Source organism: Phoxinus phoxinus, assembly GCF_949152265.1.
Source record: "Phoxinus phoxinus genome assembly, chromosome: 3".
In the NCBI taxonomy this organism is placed as follows: Eukaryota; Metazoa; Chordata; class Actinopteri; order Cypriniformes; family Leuciscidae; genus Phoxinus; species Phoxinus phoxinus.
In genome coordinates this window covers 7,823,733-7,847,984 of record NC_136878.1, presented here as the reverse complement: position 1 = coordinate 7,847,984, position 24,252 = coordinate 7,823,733, and the positions used below count along the sequence as shown (strand labels likewise).

General features: G+C 36.2%; 1 protein-coding gene across 1 annotated transcript in view; it reads left to right on the top strand.

The window, feature by feature from the left end:
• Positions 1-23,866, top strand: part of nos1 (nitric oxide synthase 1 (neuronal)) — a 51,924-nt gene extending 28,058 nt beyond the window's left edge. The window contains exons 13-29 of the mRNA XM_079606276.1: positions 859-944; positions 1,935-2,079; positions 4,092-4,196; positions 4,472-4,530; positions 4,773-4,889; positions 5,970-6,144; positions 7,344-7,482; positions 7,982-8,060; positions 8,567-8,760; positions 12,255-12,424; positions 13,906-14,116; positions 17,635-17,722; positions 17,814-17,935; positions 18,456-18,604; positions 19,847-20,041; positions 20,203-20,321; positions 21,621-23,866. Coding sequence (XP_079462402.1) covers positions 859-944; positions 1,935-2,079; positions 4,092-4,196; positions 4,472-4,530; positions 4,773-4,889; positions 5,970-6,144; positions 7,344-7,482; positions 7,982-8,060; positions 8,567-8,760; positions 12,255-12,424; positions 13,906-14,116; positions 17,635-17,722; positions 17,814-17,935; positions 18,456-18,604; positions 19,847-20,041; positions 20,203-20,321; positions 21,621-21,636 — 2,169 coding nt within the window. The 3' untranslated portion in view covers positions 21,637-23,866. The remainder of the gene's footprint in view (positions 1-858; positions 945-1,934; positions 2,080-4,091; positions 4,197-4,471; positions 4,531-4,772; positions 4,890-5,969; positions 6,145-7,343; positions 7,483-7,981; positions 8,061-8,566; positions 8,761-12,254; positions 12,425-13,905; positions 14,117-17,634; positions 17,723-17,813; positions 17,936-18,455; positions 18,605-19,846; positions 20,042-20,202; positions 20,322-21,620) is intronic.
• The last annotated feature ends 386 nt before the right edge of the window (positions 23,867-24,252 follow it).

The following is a 24,252-nucleotide window of genomic DNA, read 5'->3' as shown; positions in this document are numbered from 1 at the left end:
TTACTCTGAGAACTAACGTACGCCCGCTGGAGGAGAATGTAATCGGCAACACAGGATAGCTTATCTTACAGAAATATAATATATAAAACTGACATTTGGATATTTGACTCACCAGTGACCAAATGTTTAACTTACTGCACACGTAACTGTATTTTTAGTGCATACTGAGTGTCAGGATCCCACAATTTACCCATTCGTTCCAGCCTGTATCCACTTTTAAGTCCTTAAACGCAATTTTTTGGGGGGTCGACAGCTTATGAAAACGTATTGCTGGGTTTCTTAGCTTGTTTGCTGTACACCTTGTCACACAGCAGCTTTTAGGCATTTTTCTTTTGTTAGAAGCAAGAAATGACAAGGAGGCAGCCTCTCGCAATGCAGAGTCAACGGAGACAGTTGGATTGTTTCTCCCCCGGTGGGCGTGGTCTTCAGATTATGACGCGTTACGCTCTGTCTCTATTTAGCCACTTGTTTTCAAGATACATGAAAGCTTAAACAAATCATGAGTGGGGTATTACTTATTACAGTATTTTATGTTGTGGAATAAAAAGTGAAAATATCTTGAGTTTGTGTGAACCGCAGACCTTATTCAGCCATTTAACCGAAAACCCATTCAAAGTAACCCATTGACATGCGGACATTGAAAAATACAAACTTGTTTCCTGGTTTTATGATTATTTTCTTGTATTACAATAACTTGATCATAATTAGCCTGTTGTGCTCATAATTGAAAAGAGCTCTGCTGCTTTCTATCTCTCTCTCTCACTCTCTCACTCTCTCTCTCTCTCTCTCTCTCTCTCTCTCTCTCTCTCTCTCTCTCTCTCTCTCTCTCTCTCTCTCTCTCTCTTTCTCATTGTCCAGTCTGACCCATGGAACACTCACGTGTGGAAAGGAGTGAATGGAACACCCACAAAGAAAAGAGCGATTGGATTCAAGAAACTTGCCAAGTGAGTGGGTGAAGAGCTCAAGACCTACACACAGTTTGTTTTTGTCTTGAGCGCAAAGTGTACGTTGAGTTAAACGCGTATGATGCTTCCGAGGTCGGCCATCTGCAGCGCTTTGCCAACCTAATGGCTTTTTAAGAGTGCTTTCCAGTGTATTTTCCTCACAATAATGCTGGAATGGCTGAGAATTGTATGAGTTTAACTCACTGAATCACTCTCGGGTGTAATCAGGTTTCCTTCAGCGTCTCTTTAACGTTCAGCCTCTGCGCTATTACAGTAATTGCCCGCAGGATATAAGTAGCTACGTTTATGTGATTGTGTGGTCTCGGAAATGAGGGGAAAGGGTCTGTCAGTGTGTTAAACTCTCGCTAAGAGATAATATTCAGGAATTGCGATGCACATTGTCACAATTGATGAGATTTTTAGTGCAACAATTCATCCTCGCTCATAAACCATAACCCAGGAAAAAGACACGGAATATTCAGGAATATTATCGATTTGACTACATTGACACTATCGAATGAGAACTAAACTAACCCTAACTGAATTGAGCTTGACGTTGACACTATAGCCTTATGTAGAGCTTATAATTTTTCATAATTGAGGAATTTTGCCACACAGACACTGTTTTAAACTGAATTGAAGCAACTTTGAGCTAACTCAAGCTGAATAACGACACTATTGTCTTCTGTAGAGCTGCTTATAGCTGAAATGAACTGGTTTCATAAATAATGAACTACAAAGTTTTTGAACTGAACTGAATCAACCCTGACTTGAGTCGAATAATGACACTATTGTCTTTTTCGAGCTGGTTTACATCAGAACTTTGAATTTCTCATATCTGATTAAGTTTGCATCATTGATTCAGTTATTTTCTTGTTTACTTCTGTGAAGCTGCTTTGAAATAATCTATATTGCATAAAACGCTATATATAGCAATGACATATTGATATTGACATATCTGCAAATGACATGTTTGTGTGCGACTTGCAGGGCTGTGAAATTCTCCGCCAAACTCATGGGGCAGGCCATGGCCAAGAGAGTCAAAGCCACCATCTTGTTCGCCACAGAAACTGGGAAATCGCAGGACTATGCAAAAACGCTCTGTGAGATTTTCAAGCACGCGTTTGATGCCAAGGTAAGAAGGACAGGCTTATTGAACCACACATAATAGATTGACATCTGCGTTTGATTCTTAAAACAATTCCCATTCATCCAAGATCAATGCCTCCAGTGGATTTGCACGTAAACATTGATGTAAGCAAAATGACAAAGAATATTGACGCAAGACATGTATATATCCACTTATTCCCTTAGTTTCACAACCAAAATCTTTTTTCCAATCCGAGGCTACAGATTGCAGAGTGAGAGAACTATTTTCACACCAAAGCGTGCTGTGCTAGAGCTTGCGCAAATGTCGTCTGCCACAATTTCTTTTGCTCCAGTGCCATACAATGTCAAGAATCATTGTACCCAGGCATTGATCTGTAGGTAAAGTTGAGATCACGTGACACTCCAAGCTATGTGACATCTAAAACAAGCGTAGTGTTTAGCCTTGGGATAGTATTTAAATGCAAAGTTATTTTTATAATCTAGCAGAATAATCAATCTTGTTCATGTGCGCTTGTTATTGCGTGATTTGCATGCAGATGACGCAGACAAGGCTTCTCTCTCTTTCTGCATGTCCTGAAGGCGTTTGCCCTGCCACGCGCACTGATGCGTCGACTCTGTTAATTGTATCATGGCGCATTAGCTGCTCGTTAGGCGCCGTACGAACTGTTCATTACTGCTACACCCCTTTTGGCAGTACGTCAGGATCGAGAGATAACGTGCCTCCCATTCTTGATGCACATTGTGTGTTTTTTTTTTTTTCACACTCGAAAACTTTGACTAAAATCTCTCCGAACGCAGATCTAATAGCCAAACTTTTGCTCCTGGCTTACAAATGACACCGAAAAACCAATCACATCAAAATGGTCATGTCTAGTGGAGGAAGCATTATGCATGTTCTCACAGACAGTACTAGGAACTAGATTACATGATTGCAGACAGCCCTGACTCTCCCCATTGTCATTTTAGTTTTAAATTTTAAATAAAATTTAAAACTCATTTTAAATAATGCAGTTACCGGTAAATACAAAAGTGCGACCTTTGAAAAGTGTTACTGTAATGTCTTCTCTCCTCATAAACACAACAATAGTACTTCTACAACTATTTAGATGGATGATGTTCACTGAGGACATATCATGTACACTACCAGTCAAAAGATTTGGATCGGTAAGATTTGTAATGTTTTTAAAAGAAGTCTCTTCTGCTCACCATGGCTGCATTTATTTGATAAAAAATAAATAAATAATAAAAAACAATAATATTGTGAAATATTATTCCAATGTAAAACATTGCTATTTTCTTTGTGAATATATAGTAAAGTGTAATTTATTCCTGTGATCAAAGCTGAATTTTCAGCATCATTACTCCAGTCTTCAGTGTCACATGATTCTTCAGATTTCATTCTGATGATTTGATGCTCAAGAAACATTTATTATTATTATCAATGTTGAAAACAATTTAAATTTTTATTCAGGATTCTTTGATGAATAGTAAGTTTAAAAGAACAGCATTTATCTGAAACAGAAAGCTTTTAAAACATTAAACACAACCGTTCAAAATTTTTTATTGAATTTTTTGTGGGAAAAAACAAACAAACTATACTTTTATTCATTAAGGATGAATTAAATTGATCAAAAGTTACAGTAAAGACTTTTATAATGTTACAAAAGATTATATTTCAAATAAATGCTTTTGAACTTTCTATTTTTTTTTTACATGATACTAATAATGAATGTTTTTTGAGCATCAAATCTGATTTCTGAAGGATCATGTGACACTGAAGACTGGAGTAAATCTTGATCACAGGAATAAATTACATTTTAATTAATTTTAAAATAGAAAAGTTATTTTAAATTGTCATTATATTTAACAATATTACTGTGTTTATTTTTATTTTTAATCAAATAATGCAGCCTTGGTGAGCAGAAAAGACTTCTTTTAAAAACATTAAAAATCTTACCGATCCCAAACTTTTGACTGGTAGTGTGCATACAGCAGCATTGTGTGATGTGTATAATGTGGTATTATATGATCCTGCAGGTGACGTCCATGGATGAATATGACACAGTCGACTTGGAGCACGAGACTCTTGTGTTAGTGGTGACAAGCACATTCGGCAATGGGGACCCTCCTGAAAATGGAGAGGTGAGTTATTAAAGTACAAGTTCGCTTTAATGCGCTAGTGTTTCACTGAGCACATCAATCATTTTCTTCTGCTTTGAATCAAATTGTCAACACTTCACAACACAACAGAATGTGCTCATCATGATGATAAAGGACTTCACACATGCACTCTACAATGGAGAACCTGTACAATGCTGGCGGGTCCTGGTTGAATTTGTGATTGTGAACATGCGTGGGAAGGGCCAGTAACTTCTCTCCTCTTTCTCTTTCTCTTTCTCCCCTTTTCCGTGCTACAGAAATTTGGTGCGGCTCTGATGGAGATGAGACATCCCACCACCAGCGTAGAGGACAGAAAGTGAGTCTGTGTGTGTGTGTGTGCGCGAGTGGAGACGCATGCGAGTGATTTTCTTCTCATCCTCCCACCAATCTGCTTTCCCATAATTAATTTTTTTCAGTGTTTCAGTTCACACACCTACACAAAGTCTAACATGTATGCACCAGACATACACATTTACGCATAACATGCATTTCTTCTCTATACAATCAAACCATTCACATAAATGCTCAAAGAAATCTCTCTCTCTGTCTCTCTCTCAGGACGTACAAAGTGCGTTTTAACAGCGTTTCTTCATATTCTGATACCCGCAAATCCTCCAGCGACGAGCCTGAAATCAAAGCCAACTTTGAGAGCACTGGTCCACTTGCTAATGTCAGGTACTGTGGTGCCTGTATGTGTATGATTGTGAATTTGTGTAGATTTGACGTGTATTCTTTGGAAAAAACATTTAGTGCTGGTTTCACAGACTGGGCTTCACAGATTAAGCCAGGATTAGGCCTTAGTTAAATTATGACATAAGTAGCTTTTATAAATGTGCCTTAGAAAATCTTGAGACAAAACAATGGCACTGAAATATTTAAAGATTTGTTTAGGCTTTTTAGGATGTTAGATGAATTATGCAATGCAATTAAAAAGCCCAGTTAAGCATTATTACATTCTCATTACTGAAATGTAAAAAATAATTCTACATTTTTAAATTGTATTTAAGTTTTATTGTACTTTTATTCTTTAATTGATAACTCAAAAAAATAAATCATTCACACAAATGATTACGTTATTAAGGGAAAATGTTGCAGAGCAAAACAATTCTTAATGGTCCTAAAATAGGACTACATTTCATAAAATGTATATATATTTTTTCCTATAGTTTCTCTTGGGAAATATGCTTCATTGTGTTTTTTAATGCAAAACATTGTGGCATATTTATCTAATGCATAATATCTAACATGTATATCCTAAAAAACAGGCAAAAAATATATATGTTTTAAAATATTTGTTTTGTGCCTATTTTTATATATATATATATGTGTATATATATCCAACTTTGTGGTGACATTTGTCCTATTATGTACGTGTGTGCGTTTCTTCTGGTGTCTGTCACTTAATTTAAATTCATCAGTTTCTTCTAAAATACAAAAAGCATAAAAGAAATTTAGTTTTGAAAAGAAATTCCATCCTAAAGCAATCAAAAGAAATTTCACACTTTTTGCATGTCTTTGCATGTGTTTGCACATGCTTGCGTAACATAACATCCACTCTAGCCTCGAATTTCATCCTGTTTTCATAGTTTCAGGATCAAAGCTCACAGCCTTTGGCCTGATGTCCACAACCATCCCACTCTTATAATACACTTGGTTTTGTATATATGGTGTATCTTTCTGTGTGTGTGTGTGTTATTGTTGTTGTTTGTGTTCTTGTGCTTCAAGTGTTTTCAACACTCCGTTTCTCCCATACAGATTCTCTGTGTTTGGCCTTGGCTCTCGGGCATACCCACACTTCTGTGCGTTTGCCCACGCAGTGGACACGCTGTTCGAAGAGCTCGGTGGGGAACGAATTATGCGCATGGGAGAGGGAGACGAACTCTGCGGCCAAGAGGAATCCTTCAGAACATGGGCCAAGAAGGTCTTCAAGGTACTGCCCTAAGCAGACTGTGGGCTGCAGTCACTACCTTGCATGTATTGTTTGTTTTTGTTTATCGTTGATTTTGTTTATCGTTCAACTACACTGAAGAATGTGATACATTTGCAGTTGTTAAATGATTACTTGCAACAGCTTTGTGTGAGGAACAACCCAAAATGAAGGACATTCTGCACAAGTAGTATAGACTACTTTTATGGTGCTTAAGTACGGAGCCCCTAAAGGGACATTTGCAAAAATAAAAATATACTGACTTTCACATGCTCACGAGAAATTATCACATGGTCACGGGAAAAGCACGTGAAAGTCTGTATATTTTTGGTCCCTGTAGGGGTCCCGTACTTAACAATCAATGATTGTTTATTTGTAAGAAAAAATTATAATAATAATTTTGTTTAGTATACATTTTTGTACCAAAAGTAAATGATGGCAAAAATGTGGGGGCCAGTTATTCTTTCAAAGATATATTTAGTTGTCCGGTTGAGTCAGTCGTATTCATTTTTTACTTAACCATATAAAGGCTACTGTATCATATTTAATACGCAAATTTCTCTAAATTATTAACATGATCAGTTTTTATTAAAAACCTGTTTACTTGCATACCTTCTGCCTTCTACTTTAAGTCAAGTCAAGTCACCTTCATTTCTATAGTGCTTTATACAGTACAGATTGTTTCAAAGCTGCTTTTACAGTGATAAACGGGAAAATTATGCATTTCGCCTGTTGTTCAGCTCAAGTTAGTTCAGTGTTGATTCAGTTCTGTTGTAAAGATCATAATTTATTAGTTATTTTCATCTATTAAGCAGTTCTGCAAAAATAAAAGCTCAGTTCATAAAACAGCTTTAGTACATTTAGATCAATAATATTGTTGAATATTAAGTTTTAGAATGAACTCTTAGTTAGAAAGACCATTTTGACTTATTTCATATGTCAGGCTTTACAGGGTTAAATAAAAACCAGTTTTTTTATTTTACTTTTTATTTGGTCATTCTTTATATTTAAACCATTTTTAAAAACCATTTCATAAAATTTTTTTTTTAATATTATTATTATTATTTTTACATTTATAAGCCTAAAAAAATTTTACAGTGTATATTTCTTGCACTGCACTTGTACATATGGTTTAGCTCATGATGCATCATAAAAAGTTGCCAAGAATTAGTTTTGATCCTTTGCAATCCTTTTTTTCCCAGGCGGCATGTGACGTTTTCTGTGTCGGCGACGATGTTAATATCGAGAAAGCGAACGATTCATTGAATTGTAACGACCGCAGCTGGAAGAAAAGCAAGTTCCGGATGACATACACGGTGGAGGCACCGACACTAACGCAAGGTACGTTGCTGCTCTGGTACCTTCCATTTATTAAGGAATGACTCATTTCAGAAAGCCAATAAGCTTCTATCAAATTAAATGATACTTAAAGTCTTCCCCTGTGAATGGCAAAGCTCTTTTTATTTGCCTCAAAATTTATGGCGCATGCCAACTGACTCTTGAAGGGACTGCCATTTTAGTGGCTCATTAGCTTGATACGGATTATCTCAGCGGCGTGTTAGCATTACCCAGAGGATTGTAAACACTTCCTTATTCAATTGATGAAAGTGTAAACAATGCATTAAGCGCTTCCAGATCTGATTTCCTATGTCTCAGACTTTTTTACTATTGCATCTAAAGTCCTCGAAATGATCTTGTAATGGGCGGGTCGGCTCCATCATGAGTTTTAAAGCAATTCAAGTTGTTGGGCCACTAAATGATTTTGATTTAGACTTTAGTATAGACTTAATTTCACGCAGCATGTTTTTAACTGTTGATTGTTTTTTGCATCCACTCTCAGCGCTTTACAGCGTCCATAAGAAGAAAGTTTACGCGGCCAAGTTTCTGCTGAGACAGAACCTACAAAGTGCCAAATCAAAGTATGTTTATGCTAATATTCTGTCCATTTTTTACATTTCTCAGAATTACATTGTCATAAAAAGTATTTCACATTACCCCTTGACATCTGCCATATTTTCTGAGAAGCTTTTGCTCTAAACAATTACATTAATCTATTGAGGATTGGTGTGTTTGGATAGGTTTAAACTAAGTTTTTCAAAAGAATATTATAAAATGCTATTGCTATATTGTTACAATCGTTTTTTTAAACCCTGAAAAGTTAAGAAAATCAATAAGAAAAAACACCTTTCCCTCTGAGCCTTGATATTTCATTGAATGCCTTGAGTTGTTAATCATGTTACTGTAAAATGTAACAATTTATTTGAAGAAAAATGGCAGATAAAATGCTTTGCAATTTCACTTCATTTCAGCGTATTCTTGCAAAAGCTTAGGAAATTGCTCTTGTGTATAAATATATATTTAATAATATTTATTTAATAAGTAATTATTAAATAATTACAATGTTTTCTCACTTCCTGTCTATCAGCCGATTGACTATATTTGTGCGTCTTGATGCCAACAACCACGAGAACCTGAAATACTTGCCTGGTGACCATTTAGGCGTTTTCCCCGGAAACAACGAAGATCTAGTTACAACTCTAATCGAAAAACTGGAAGATGCACCACCTGTCAATCAAATTGTGAAAGTGGAGTTCTTAGAGGAAAGAAACACAGCATTGGGTAACTATGAAATACGTGCAAATACGTTTTTTCGTGTCATAATAAAAACATGCAAATATCTGACAGTAAACCGAAAAGCATCAAAACATCTTAACCTTTCCAAAATAACTTGTCTTTCAAACATCTGCTTTTGGTATCTAATGGAAAATGACAGAATCTACATAAAAAAATGATCTGAAATAACCATATAAGTCCAAGTAAGTCTGCCAGACCCCCCAATCAAACATTAGTTAGTTTTTTCCTTTTGAACACAGAGGAAAGGCTTTCTCAATATGCCATTGTCTGCCGAACAGTGTGTTCATCAGGTGTTCTGGTGTTCATTATGAGCCAAGGATCAGGGTAACCTGGTCCATAGTGCTGATCGTGTCACATTTACTGGGGAGTGAGCTAGCTTTCAATCACATCACTTACAATAACACTTATATCCATCAGGATACCATACTTAAAACATATCCTGTGGTATATTCTGAGGGTTTATAAATTATACAATTCACTCCTCTAAATGTATGCGCTGACATCATTTACAGTACATGCATTCACAAACTCATTATGCTTAACCTGACAATGTGTAAAGTGTGCATACATGTAAATGTATCGTTTTAAATAGTTAAAAATGACAAAAAGAGGTTTTGCTGGCATTATGATGGCTTATTCAGTTAATAAATTGAATAATACATTTCATGTAAATGCAATTCTCTTGCATTGTTAGGTTTTTATAATAAGCTGATCCTTGGTAGTTAGCAGTGCAGTGTGCATGTACACACTCACTGTAACATTTGCTTACTGAATTGCAGTTGTCTGAAATTATTAATCAATTGTAAAACATAATTTAGATACCACATGACAACTTAATATATACATATAACGTTAAAGAATGAATGCAGGATTTGTTTGCTTTGTATTCATTATAATATGTGACCGAGATCTTTAGAATAGACAGACAATTTTGGGATTAACTTACCCGTAGGGAAAGATTTTGATGCTGGCACGCTATTCTTTGATTCCGTTGCAAATCTGACTGAATCAAAAACATTTTTGATGCCAAATGATGTGCTTTCAATCACATATCTATTAGGGTTTGAGCCGTTTCATTCTGTTTGTTCTCTTTTGTTGAAGTTTTTCCTCATCATAAGGTTATTTATCTTGCCTCTGTGCATGAGAAAATGTATGATTATTTTACAGTTGTCTTGCATTGAAACTACACACCTGGGCCAAAAAACTTAGACAAGCCCAAAATGGTCTGTAACCATTTTAATCAAATATCACAGGTCAGGAAACTAGCAAATACTGTAGATAAAGTAACTTTAACTGTAGCACAGAATAACTTTCCCCAATTTATAGACAGATTTTTACAGGAAGAAGAGTCACTGTTTTTCCACTCAAAGTTAATGGCTTCAAACAGTTCATGAGTAGTTAAAAATGCCTCACAGTTAATTCGAGTTTAATGTGGGACCCAATACTCACTATAGGGTTCAAATCTGGACTCTGACCAGCCAAAACATGAGCCTGGTGGACTTTTTCTCAAGCCTCTTCTTGGTCTCTGTGGTTTGTCCGGAGCATTGAGTTATTGAAAAATATCATTTGATCACTCTTTAGTTATGCAACTCATGTTTCATTGTGATACATCACTCCACACACAACTTCCCATATTCCACCAAAAACTTAATTCTGTCTTTGATGTCAATGGCTTTGTAAGTATTGCATTTGCTTAAATTTAGCCAATAGGCCCTATGCACAGCTGCACTACTTCCTGAACTTAAGCAGGGTTCTTTGTTTCCTGTCTGCCAGGATTGGCCAAACTGATTAATCCAGGTGTGTCTGATTATTGTTGTTGGTCAGACACACCTGGATTAATCAGTTTGGCCAATCCTGGCAGACAGGAAACAAAGAACCCTGCTTAAGTTCAGGAAGTAGTGCAGCTGTGCATAGGGCCTATTTCCTGACTAATAATTTGTGGTTAAGATAATTCAAAGCTTAGAGTTTAGCCTTTTTGGGATTGGCCAATTTTTATTTTTTTATTTTTTTGTTGCCCCATGTATTTGCTTTTTATCTTCATACTGTCCCTATTAATAGGGCTTTGAAGTACAGTAATATGCATAAACGGAGCAAATGTTTTGTTTTGTTTTTAAGAAATATCGCTCTGGATTAGCCTGGGAAAACCCTGACGAACTTCTGGCAAATTTGAGATTTGCTCTGCAAGTCCGTCTGGCCAAGAGCCCATTCAAGCCCATTTCCAATTTTTCCAAATCGAGGCACCAATCACAAACGTTGAGGCGGGCTTTACACAATGACGATCGCTCTGATTGGTTTTAGGTCTGTCCAATTGCGTCCAGAGGCATTTGAGCGACGCCCTTTGGAAATGGGCTGTGAATGAACCTTCCCCAGACCCACTCTCAGTTACAACTGAGAGGGTCTGGTGTCAACCAGGCTAGCTCTGGATCCTTAAGGCACAATAACATGGAAATGAAAGGATGCCCCTTTTTTAAGGTGTCAAAGAGATCCTATGTGTTTTTGGTGGTACTGACCTATCATATAGGACCTACTTATCAGTGTCTTTTAAAAGGGTTTGCTCAAGTGAGATTTCTCACCCTTCCTTGTTGAGAAATATGTCAGGATGACTGATAACTGGCCAGTGACCTTTCCAGAGGGAATATGAGGTTGCTGTAACTCTTTCTCGTTGATCTGACAATCATTACAGATGTGGTCTCTTTGAAGCCGGCATTATTGCGCACAAAATAGTTATTTTAACAAAAGTAGGTGCCTTGGACACATTATCAGGGTACAGTTCACTTACAAATGAAAACTCTGTCATCATTTACTCATCCTTATGTCCTTCTAACCCCATATGACGGTCTTTCTTCTATGGAATACAAATGGAAAAGGCGTTGGGTCTCAAAAAATGATAAAAAGGCACCATGAAAGAAGTCCAAATTACCTGTACGCTATACTCAAAGTCCTCTGAAGGCATATAATAGTTTGATGTGTGTGGGGGAAAATCTCAAATGTAAGTCATTGTTTGTTTAAATCTTCCCCTCCACCATAACTCTCAAATCTCATTTGCATTCGTGAATATATGAATGTCACATTAAGTTAGTCGTGTGAGACCACAGAAGCCGGCAAGGTTTTCAGCAAATAAAGACTTAAATTGTAGTGTTTTTCTCTCACAAACCTTTAATATGAGTCAAATACAGTGCACACGTCATACTTTTATTGCACTTTTTTGTCATTTTTGGAGCTTGATATCAATGCGTCACCTTCATATTATTACTGTATGAAGAAAGAATCATAACAACAACATGGGAGTGCATGGGTAAATAATGACAGAATATACATTTAAACTATCTAAATTATAAACTATCCATTTAAATATTGCAGTACTCAGTGTGAAGGATCTGCTGCTAGTCTAAACCACTGCTTAAATCAGGATTAAATAAAAATAAAAACTCGGTCATATCTGCATTCTTAACCAATCTGAACCTCTTCATCTTCTGCAGGTGTGATAAGCAACTGGACGGATGAGAGTCGTATTCCACCCTGTACCATCTATCAGGCTTTCAAATACTTCCTGGACATAACCACCCCTCCTAGTCCTCAACTATTGCAACAGTTTGCTCCTCTAGTGACTAATGAGAAACAGAGAAAGAGACTAGAGGTGCTCAGCAAGGTAAGAAAACACTGCATGCCTGCACACACACTGCGTGCGCTTCTCTAATTATCATGCAAGACATTTATTTGCATCAATACTAAAGCTCAGTAATGATCTAAAACCCATTTTCATACATCTCTTCCGTATTAGACAAAAGGCGTCCCGTCTCCGCATGTGTCCCTGCCTTTTCCGCCTCAAATCGGCAGTAATTTTCTCAGTTTGATAACTTGTTACCTCTGAAAATCAACCCCCTCCTCCCCACTTCCTTTTTTCCTTGCTCTCTCACACATGCCTCAGTGTCAACACGAAGACAAGGAAATATTTCTCTTTCATTGCTTCCCACTGAAACAATTTTTTGATATTTTCGAAAATGTCTGCTTAGTTAGTGAGTCATCCTTTCTGGTTCATATGAGCGAACCAGAGGAGAAAGACAAAGGGTTCGCGTCAATGAGGATGGCAACTCCACACAGTGTCTCTCTGCCTGATTAAAACAAACATACAATTTACTTCTGTATATTTTAATAATTTATTTGGAATACGCTAGCGAAAGTTTGGGGTCGGTAAGATTTATGAATGTTTTTGAGAAAGTCTCTTACACTCACCAAGCTGCATTTATTTAATCAAAAATACAGTGAAAATATGTAATATTGTGAAATATTATAAGGATTTTTTTTCTGTTTTTCTATTTTAATAGATTTTAAAATGTAATTTACAAAAGTGATGGCAAAGCTTTTCAGCATCATTACTCCAGTCTTCAGTGTCACATGATCTTTCAGAAATCAATTGAAATTCTGATATGCTGATTTGCTGCTCAGTATTTTTGTGGAAACCATGATACATTTATATTTCAGTATTTTTATGAATAGAAAGTTCAAAAGAACAGCATTCCTTTAAAATAGAAATCCTTTGTTCTATTAAATGTCTTTACGGTCACATTTGTCAATTGAATGCCTCCTTGCTGAATAAAAGTAACAGTTTCATATAAAAAATCACTGACAACCCTTGTCTTTGCCATTGAGTTTTCTGCATCTAGTTTAATTATAATTATCACAGTGTTCACTTCTGTCTCCCACTGTTTCTAAAACTCATTATTTGCTATCAAAAACAATAAGGCAATGATGGCAGAATTTGTATGAACTAAGTTTTTGGTCCCTTTTTTGTAGCTTGACAGCTCTAGTAATAAAGTACTTTTATTGTATAAAAAAGAACATTAATGAATCATTTATGTTCAAAGTATCACATACTGTAGATTAGGAGTGACATGATGGTGAATATATTGTGTCAGAAAAAGCCCTTTCTGGCTCTGTTTTACACTCACATGACTAACACTTTTATGCAAATTACAACGTTGACAGTTTTTTATTTTTTACTCGCTTCTTGCTGTCAGTTTACGGCTTGCTGAATGTTTTGAACGTTTGCCATTCACTGCCACTCGTGCCAAACCAGAGCTACTGAGAACATCATGTTGATGTCATGTGCTTCATTCGGTGTCTCCTCAGGGTTTGCAGGAGTATGAGGAGTGGAAGTGGTACAATAACCCCACCATAGTGGAGGTGTTGGAGGAGTTCCCATCCCTCCAGATCCCCTCCACCCTTCTCTTGACCCAGCTACCCCTCCTACAGCCACGGTACTACTCCATCAGCTCCTCTCCAGACCTCCATCCAGGAGAGATCCACCTCACCGTGGCAGTGGTGTCCTATCGGCCCAAAGGTAAAAAAAAGAAAGAAAAAAACTGTTTCAGCTTCATATCAGCACTGTAAAAAAATGCTTATCATTTTTACAGGGGGGAAAAAAACAGTAAAAATGCTACAGCAAAAACCTGTTAATTGGTTAGCTGTGAGTTACATTGCCATATATGGGGAAAATATGTAATGCAATCAGTGTCTAGGGGTAATGCATTACAAGTAACAGGAGTTACATAATCAGATTACTTTTTCAAGTAACGAGTAAACTAACACATTCACCTTTTCGAATAATTAATGCTTTAATAATTCATGCAATTAATGTTTTCCTATTTATTTGACCTACACCTCTCCTGTCCCCATGTTGAGAGACATCGGGAGTAAGAGAGTTTGCAGAGGCGTTGTGTGCGCTGTGTGTGAACATGATGGTTATTGTAGTTCTAGACTAAATGTGAGCAGGCATTTATATCTCACTGGCACAAAAACAGATTCAGTATTCCTCAAAATGAATAAAAACAGTGAAATGTAAACTCGGAATTTTACGCAAACCGGCAATGATTAAATGTTAAATGAAACATATACTTTATGCATTTAATCTCACAGACAGACAGATAGTGTAGATAGATAAAAAGATGGACAGATAGATAGATAGATAGATGGATGGGTAGACGGACTGATTTGTTGCTGACTAATATGCTAAATTCACTTAGATTTTTTAATTGCTAAATGAAGAGTGTTGTTCTTCTTCTCCTGCATCCTATTCTTACGCAATCCAGAATGGCAGCACAGCTAAAGGTTTGTTTGAGCTGCGTCCTCTACTGTACAGGCGTGGATCTGCATTTCCTTCAGTCTGAGCTTATTCATTTCACTTTTAGTGTAAAAAGGACTTTACATTTGCCAATAATGTTTTTTTAATATAAAAATAACAAGCTAGCCCAGTCCAGGTGAGGAAAAAGAAATGTAATGCACTACTTTGCATAAAAAGTAACATGATTAGTTACTTTTTTAGGGATTAACACAATATTGTAATGCATTATATGTAAACCTCAATTTCTCTAGCACTGAATGCAATATATTTTACTGTAAAAAACAACAACTTTCAAATGTATGTTTTTGCAAGCAAAAACTGAATTACTATATAATTTACAGGAAAAAATAATAATGAAAACCAGTAAAAATTCATTACTTTACTTTCCAGCTGGGATCAGATTATATATACACAATGCCTAATAGAACGTTCAAGAATCACACATAAGACAAATGAGGTCCAGTCTAGTATCTCTTAAACATATTTTATTAAATTGTTACTCTGCAAACTCTTTAGAATACATTTTGGAATCCATTTTAGAGTTGTTGTTTTTTTAAACTAAAGCAAATTTTAATAACTTTATATGCAGTAGGTTTTTAAATTGCCGTTTTATAGTTTTTAACTTGTTACTCACCATGAAAATAGCCAAGGAAGCCGGCATGGTGTTAAAACATTAACCAACCAACCAACCAGCGGTTATTTAGTTAGTAGTGTCTCATGTGTTGCACTGATTGACGGTGTTTTTGTCTTTGATTGCATCACACTGAGAAAACCACATGATGAATCAGATTTCATAGAAAGTGTATATAAATGTTCAGTTTTACCACCTATATTATGGTGGTTAACCACAGCTGCAGTTTTTATCGTAAATTCAAAAGGATATTTTGAATATTTTGAGTGAGATGTAAAATTACTTCTAAAATTATAAATAATGTACAGTGTATATATATACTCTACATCAGCATTTGTCTAATTTGATTATATTACATATAATTCCATATATACATAATATGATGAGAATTGTTCAGAATGAGAGAGTTCATTTTCAGATATCTTGAAATTTGCTGATTGTGTTATCTTGGCCGATCTGAACACAGCAAGCATTAGCAAACTCATATTAAAGGAACACTTCACTTTGTTTGGAAATAGGCTCATTTTCCAACTCCCCTAGAGTTAAACATTTGAGTTTTACCGTTTTCGAATCCATTCAGCCGATCACCGGGTCTGGCGGGAGCACTTTTAGCATAGCTTAGCATAGATCATTGAATCTGATTAGACTGTTAGCATCTCTCTCAAAAAATGTCCAAAGAGTGTTGATATTTTTCCTATTTAAAACGTGACTCTTCTGTAGTTACATCGTGTACCAAGACCGACAGAAAATGAAAAGTTGCAATTTTCTAGGCCAACATGACTAGGAACTATCCTCTCATTCCTGCGTAATAATCAAGGAACTGTGCTGCCGTACCCGCAGGCGCAATGATATTACAAACTTAGTGCCGGTCACGTTGGAAGTTACCTAGTTGTGGACTATTTTCAGGCGCTGCGTAATATCATTGCGCCTGCGGGTACGGCAGCACAGTTCCTTGATTATTACGCAGGAATGAGAGGATAGTTCCTAGTCATATTGGCCTAGAAAATTGCAACTTTTCATTTTCTGTCGGTCTTCGTACACGATGTAACTACAGAAGAGTCAAGTTTTAAATGGGAGTCTTAAGTTTAAATTTTTAGTAATTTATTTGAGAGAGATGCTAACGGTCTAATCAGATTCAATTATCTATGCTAAGCTATGCTAAAAGTGCAACCGCCAGACCCGGAGATCGGCTCAACAGTTTAACTCTAGGGGAGTTGGAAAATGAGCCTATTTCCAAAAAAAGTGGAGTGTTCCTTTAAGTTGTATAATAAACAGTATATATAATATTTAATATATATTAAAAACATTTTATAGCAATATGTAGAGATAAACTGATGAAATAAGAGCTTCAAGCAGTCTTTCAGAGACCCTCTTTTTGATGAAACGGTCACCAGAAACACATTTGAGATGCATGTTTGTACCGGGTGTCAACAGTATCTCAGCTGATCGCTTTAACACCAGATGTTCAAAGCATGTGTAAACAGGACCTGATGTTATGTTTAACCAATGCAATCCACTTCACAGTGTTAAACGTTTCCAGTGCTTCTTTGTCACTCATTTCAAACTGTGAGTGTCACACTTAACAGCCTCTCACTTTCAATAGTTATAATGACATGCGGCCTGAAAAGTCACATTTCCCCAACAGCGGTATCGTATGAATAATTGGGTGCTTAATAAGAGACTATGAACTTAATTAGCAATTTGACTGAAGTGCCTAATGAATTGTGAATAATCTGTATTGTCAAAAGAGAAACCAGGCTGATTGTCTGTGGTATTAGACTGCTCATCTAATAACTGAGCGTTAATTTAAGATTAAAGATTGGGACTACATCAAAATTAAAAGATCAAATTAATTCTAGATCTTCTCATTTACTGTTAAGCCTCTTTTTTTTTTCAACATGCGCAAAAGAGAAACCGTGATCTAATCTCTTTTCCACATTTTTAATGCATTGCAAACATGTAATTATGTGGATAATGGCGTAATTGGCGGTTAAAATATAGCAATTTCACTCCATTTGAAGCAAGTGATGTCAGCCCTGAATTGCCAGGCGCTAGATCAGTGTCGGAGGGTGTCAGGTTAAAGGATTATGCGTTTTATTCCGGATAGATGGAGAGGGTCCCGTACACCATGGAGTGTGTTCCTCCTGGCTCAACAGCTTGGAAGAAGAAGATACGGTGCCGTGCTTTGTCAGAGGGTAAAGCGTTTATACACTTCTCAAATATGTCCGCTGAGGGTCGGTTTCTTGTGGATTTGATGAAATCAAACAATGTCTTTTGTGTTTTTAGGGCTCCAACGTTCCGTATGCCAAAGGACAGCCAGGTTCCGTGTATTCTGATTGGCCCAGGCACTGGAATTGCACCGTTCAGAAGCTTCTGGCAGCAGAGACTGTACGATGTTGGAAATAAGGGTAGGCTTTTGATCGCTTCGAAGTCTAAATTGTCAGTTCTGATAAAGAAAAGCATCTTTTGTTTGAATGATTTGTTCATTTGTTATCTAATAAATTTTCAAGTGGGACTTTTAACATTTATAAGTGTTCTAATTTTTGTAGAACATTTATTTATTTTTGTAATTTGTTTTAATTGCTTGAATACAAACTCAGATTAAAATTTCCTGAGAAATGTCTAGCATTGTTTGGTTAATTTGATATATAATGCAGTGAAATTCCATAATTTTTTGTAGAATAAAATTAAATAAGGTTATTTATTTTTATATTTTATCTATTGTTTAGTTTTTTGTATATGATTTTTTTAACATAATTTTAAATAATCAATATAAATAAAATTTATATATTATATATATATATATATATATTTTTATTATTATTTATTTATAATAATATGCATGCAATTAACATAATTATGTATGATTAATATACCGTGGCATGTGTCATTGAGTTAACTTAATTTTGCCATGTTTTAATTCACCAGGAATCAAGGCATGCCCAATGATCTTGGTTTTCGGTTGTCGGCAGTCACAGATTGACCACATTTACAAGGAAGAGACCATCCAGGCGAAGAACAAGGAAGTGTTTAAAGAGCTTTTCACCGCATACTCCAGAGAGCCTGGGAGACCAAAGGTTAGAATATGATGTCTTGGCAAATATCACTGAGGACATTTCAAATCCATTAATACTCCAGCATTAGTGAAGGTTTAGCTAGATTGCCCATGTGAATCATAGAGATCAATGTGAAAATGAAAAGGACCTTTTTGAAAAAAAAGTCTCAGATTTTTCCTTTTTTTTTATTCAGTGAGCAAAGTAAAGGCTTTCTGACTGATCAAATAACAGTGGAATAAATCTTCTTACCCTCAAATAACAGTGGAATAAATTACTCTCTCTCATGTCGTTCCAAACCCATAAGACTTTTGTTCATCTTCGCAACACAAATGAAGATATTTTTGATGAAATATGAAAACTTTCTGTCCCTCCATTGACAGCTACTGTACACAACTACCACTTTGATGCCTCAAAAAGTTCATAAAGAGAGCGTTAAACTAATTCATATGAATCGAGCGGTTTAGTCCAAATTTTCTGAAGAGACGCAATCGCTTTACACGATGAACTGATTGAATTTATTCTTTAATTTACATAAAAACAATCATCAACTCGCACATCAGTTGTGGTAAACAGAAGCTCAAGCCAATGAGGTTCATTCTCGTGTTACGAGTCACGTTTGAGTCTCCTCAATAACCAATGAGGTTTGTTCTCGCGTGTAAAGCAGATTCAGTTGAGCTTCTGTTTATGTTCGCTGATCAATATATAATAATGATATTATAATCTGTTCATCATGTAAAGCGATCGAGTCTCTTCAGAAAATTTGGACTAAACTGCTTGATTCATATGGATTAGTTTTACGATCTCTTTATGAAGCATCAAAGTGGAAGTTGTGTAGCTGTCAATGGAGGGACAGAAAGCGCTCAGATTTCATAAAAAATATTTACATTTACATTTATTCATTTAGCTGATGCTTTTATCCAAAGCGACTTACAATTGCTATATATGTCAGAGGTCGCACGCCTCTGGAGCAACTAGGGGTTAAGTGTCTTGCTCAGGGACACATTGGTGTCTCACAGTGGATTCGAACCCAGGTCTCTCACACCATAGGCATGTGTCTTATCCATTGCGCCATCACCACCCCAATCCACCCAAATATCTTTATTTTTTTGTTCTGAAAATGAACAAGTCTAATGGGTTTGGAACGACATGAGGGTGAGTAATTAATGAGAGAATCTTAATTTTTGGGTGAACTATCCCTTTAAAGGCGACTAGTCTGTGCAACCCCTTAGTCCCTTACCTCACAATTTCGTATTGTTTTCTCAGAAATATGTCCAGGATGTGCTTCGCGAGCAGCTGTCTGAAACCGTGTACAAGTACCTGAGAGAAGAAGGAGGACATATCTACGTCTGCGGGGACGTCACCATGGCTGGAGACGTACTGAAAACAGTCCAGCAGATCTTCAAACTGCACGGCAACATGTCCCTGGAGGATGCCGGCTTCTATATCAGCAAACTAAGGGTTAGATCACACTTTTATCTAAACTTCACACTATAGTTAATGGTGCTATTCAGCCACGTATTAAAAACTGACCTTTTGTGTGCAAAGGTAAATCAAGTACAAGGTCATCTGAGAAGTTCCAGTTGCTTTTTCAAACTGTTTTCTCCTCTCTCTTGTTGAAGGATGAGAATCGATACCACGAGGACATTTTCGGTGTGACCCTGCGCACTTACGAGGTCACCAACCGTCTAAGGTCGGAGTCTATTGCTTTCATCGAAGAGAGCAAGAAAGACACAGATGAGTAAGTCCTGTTTGCTTATTCTCTCTCCGTCCTCGTCTCTCCTTCGAGTTGCCTTGGGTTATCCATGCTTGTAGGAGGACCTTGTGTTGTGTAGATTACTGTAGATACTGCCTCTGGACCAGCATCACTGAATGCCAGCGGTAACCATAGAGACGGAGGCTGAGAAGAGGCTGCAGAGTAACAGGATTAGTGAGAAGAGAGTGGCTGTGCTATTCTCTGTTTGTGCTCTTACAGATAAGAGCTTGTTCATCATCGCACACTTGCCGTGAGAAGTGCTTTAACCGTAGCGCGCTTAACTGGCCTTTTCACCGCATGGCCACCGTAGTTCCTGTGAGAGGTGTCGCTTATTTTGATGTTTTATGATGAAATCCTTGAGTTGGAGGACGAGAGGTACCTTACAATCTCTCGCCGTGTGTCATCTGGTACTCTGTTGGACAATAAATCAATATAGCACAACATAATTATATGTGATCAACGTTGCAATTGATTTAATGAAGCATGAAAGGTGTTTATTATTCAAATTACTTTCATCAAATGCAGATTAATTCATCAAATGAATCACAATTACAGGCCACATTTCCTTATGTAAAATGAAAAAAAGGCATGAAATATAAAATACCATTCAAAACTTTGGGGTTGGTAAGATTTTTCAAATGTTTCTTCTGCATTTATTTGATCAAATACAGTAAAAACGGTAATATTGTGAAATATTATTAGAATAACAGTTTTCTATTTTAAAATACAATTTATTTCTGTGATCAAAGCTGAATTTTCAGCATCATTACTCCAGTCTTCAGTGTCACATGACCCTTCAGAAATCATTCTAATATGATGATTTACTGCTCAAGAAACATTTCTAATTATCAATGTTAAAAACTTTTTTTAATTATTTCGTTTGAAACAATGTAAAAGTCACTTTAGATCAGTTCATTGCATCTTTGCTGAATAAAAGTATGTATTTCTTTTTTTCAATGAAAAAATAAATCTTAGTGACCTCACATTTTTGAACGGTAGTGTATATCATGAATATCATACACTCAATAATGCACTCAATAGCTAAAAATACAGTGAATTGTGAGCATATATAAGTTGTGGAATACATTTATGTGTTTATGCAAATATTTAATTGCAGCTTGATGCATTTTATGCAAATATTTAATTGCAGCTTGATGCATTTTATTATTATTATTAATAAAAAATATAAATCTATTAACTATATAATTTATATATATACTGTATGCATACCCTCCCCTTTTTCTCTCTCTCTTTCTTAAAATCTTTATTTTCTTTCTTTTACAGGGTGTTTTGCTCATAGTCTCATTATCAGGCCGTATCGCTGGTTTTTGCTCATAATCAGCCAACCAGAAGCATGATGGGACACCAAGATTGATTCGGGAAAACTGTGCCAAGTTTGTCTTTAAAAACAAAAACAAAAAAGTTCTTTTTTTTCTTTTCTTTTAAATATTTTTTTTCTTTTCTTTGCTAGGTCTTGTTTGATGTGCTTCTCTATGATCAAAATCTGCATTAATACAACTACCTTTCACTTGAATTTCTGAATGCACTTTTTTTGTGTGTCGTTATGCTTTGTCCTCAATAATGGGCTGCGCGCACTTACAACATGGCCTGCCTTTTAAACGTGTACGCAAGATCAGTGGCTTTCCTGATGTGCAAACATGCGTAGATATTGACTTTACCATTCAGAGATGGGAAGTATTTGGTTTGGTTAGTGAGTCTTGAGGTTATTACGCACATTACGATCCGTTTTCATTAAAGACCAAGTCTCTGTCCATGCTAAAAAGAGAGGTGTGCTAGCATTTACTTAGGGTGAGTCATCTTTAAAAAGGCCAAACACAGACCAAGAGATAAACGGAGTGAAATCGGTTCGCTCTGCATTCACACTGTACTTTTTTTCCGGAAATCTGTTTTCACTGTTATCCTGTAGGGGGCGCTATTACAGAATATCAAAATGCTGTTACAAAACTGACCAACCTTACTGAATAAAATGTTGAACCCATGAAGAGGAAACGACTGTGGAGAAAGAGTTAATACACCAGCATGTCAGCTGTGTAGCAGATGCGTTATAAAACCATGCTTTATATATTATCACTTTATTATATTACACCTTAACAAGGACACTTTAAAATATCAACACTTGTAAATGACACACACACTGCTAATTGACGGCACACTGGTTACTGTGCATCTGAACGTGCTAAAGCAGTTAGTTATAAACGTTTGTCTTGTTAACAACTAGCCCTCAATTATGGAATGAAATATTACATTTTTTATTATTTCCTGATACACTAAAAACATCTTGCTTTTGAAATTAATTCAGCGAATAAAAACATGATTCAGGATTTAAAGAAAACGGGTTGGATTTTAAGCTCAATAAATCTAAGATGAGGCCACTTAAATATCATTCAATATGCATTTATCTCAAGCTAACTGTAAGAAAAGACTTCAGGAGTTTTAAAAATCTCTCTAGGCTGGGCTTTTATGAAACGTCCTTGAAGTTCTGATCTTCAGTATACAGGTGAACAAATATGAAAGAGCACCCGTTTAATTTTATTATACTTCTATATTCCTTTTTCCTCGCTTCTCTGAGACATGGCTGTGATGACCCTTCTCTTTGAAACTAACTGAGACCTGGATTTCTTCTTTAGATATAAGACCAACCGTTGTAGTTGTAGTTTCATATTAAAGGGTAAACGCTTGCAAAACAGAGAGCAAAAAATCAGTGCCGCGCATAGTTTTTTTTTTTTTTTTTTTTTGCATGCGATGCCTTTTTGATGGCTTTTAAAGGACGGGTTTCTGGAGATGAATCCTTTAAGCTTCTGATACGTATGTTCGGTTAGATCCTTGCTCGTTTTGGATTTGCTTGAAGAGCTTTGGGTTATGAGTGGCTTCTGGCATGAAAAATATGATATGAGGTAATTTGATTTCAAGGGGCTTTCTGTTGTCTTTCTGTAGGAGAATATTCTTGTTCCATGTATGCTGTTAACACTGAATGTTTCCTTCCCCGCAATTTGGGTTTTGCACCGTTTAAACTCTGTGATTATAAAAAGTCTGGCAAAAAAGAAACACACACATGCATATATTAAAGGGTGCAGTAAATATCAAAATATATATGAAACTTTTTTAAGAATGTATTTTGATTATGGGTTTTGATTTGGTTTTGTCCCTCTGAGTTGCTTGTAATATATTATGTGAATATATGAGGTCTAATCTTTACTTGGTTTGGGGGAACCTGAAGAGTTATTCTGAATGCATGACGTTACCGTCCTGTTTTTCTCTTATCCTGCACTGTGTCTGTTTAACTGTTGTGATCGCCCCCTTCCTCTGTGACTGGACGGTGAAGAAGCTTACGGGATTTTTGTTTACTGTTTTTTGTGTTTGTTTTTTGCTGCTGCTAAAAGAAACTGTTCCGATCAATTTCCGCTGTGAATCTTCTATTGTGGAACTTTGAACATTGAAACATTTGCCATTTTAATGCATATACTGCAAGAACTTTGCATCTACTTAATAATAAAAAACATTTGTATGTCAAGACTTGAAGTTCTTTGCTGTGTTTTTCTAAAGTTCACTTGTACATTTGTAATGCAGAAACAAATATATATTTGAGTTTAGGAGATTATGGTGTGTCATGTAAAGAGAAAAATGTAATGTATTAGTCGCTTTTTTGTTGACGATGTGTGAACGGCTTGTAACAAAGCTTAAAAAACAAGTCCTTCCTTGACTTATGTTATGTAAGCCTGTCGACTGATTTTTATTAAAAGGACTCGGGACATTTTTGCTGGCAAAAAATCAAAAGGATGTGACGTTTACGTGCGCTCCAGAGAGCCTCTTCCTTATGACACATGAAATGAATGCTTATACAATGTTCAGGATAATGGCGAAAGAGCTATTCTGTACTGTAATGTCAATGTGTCCT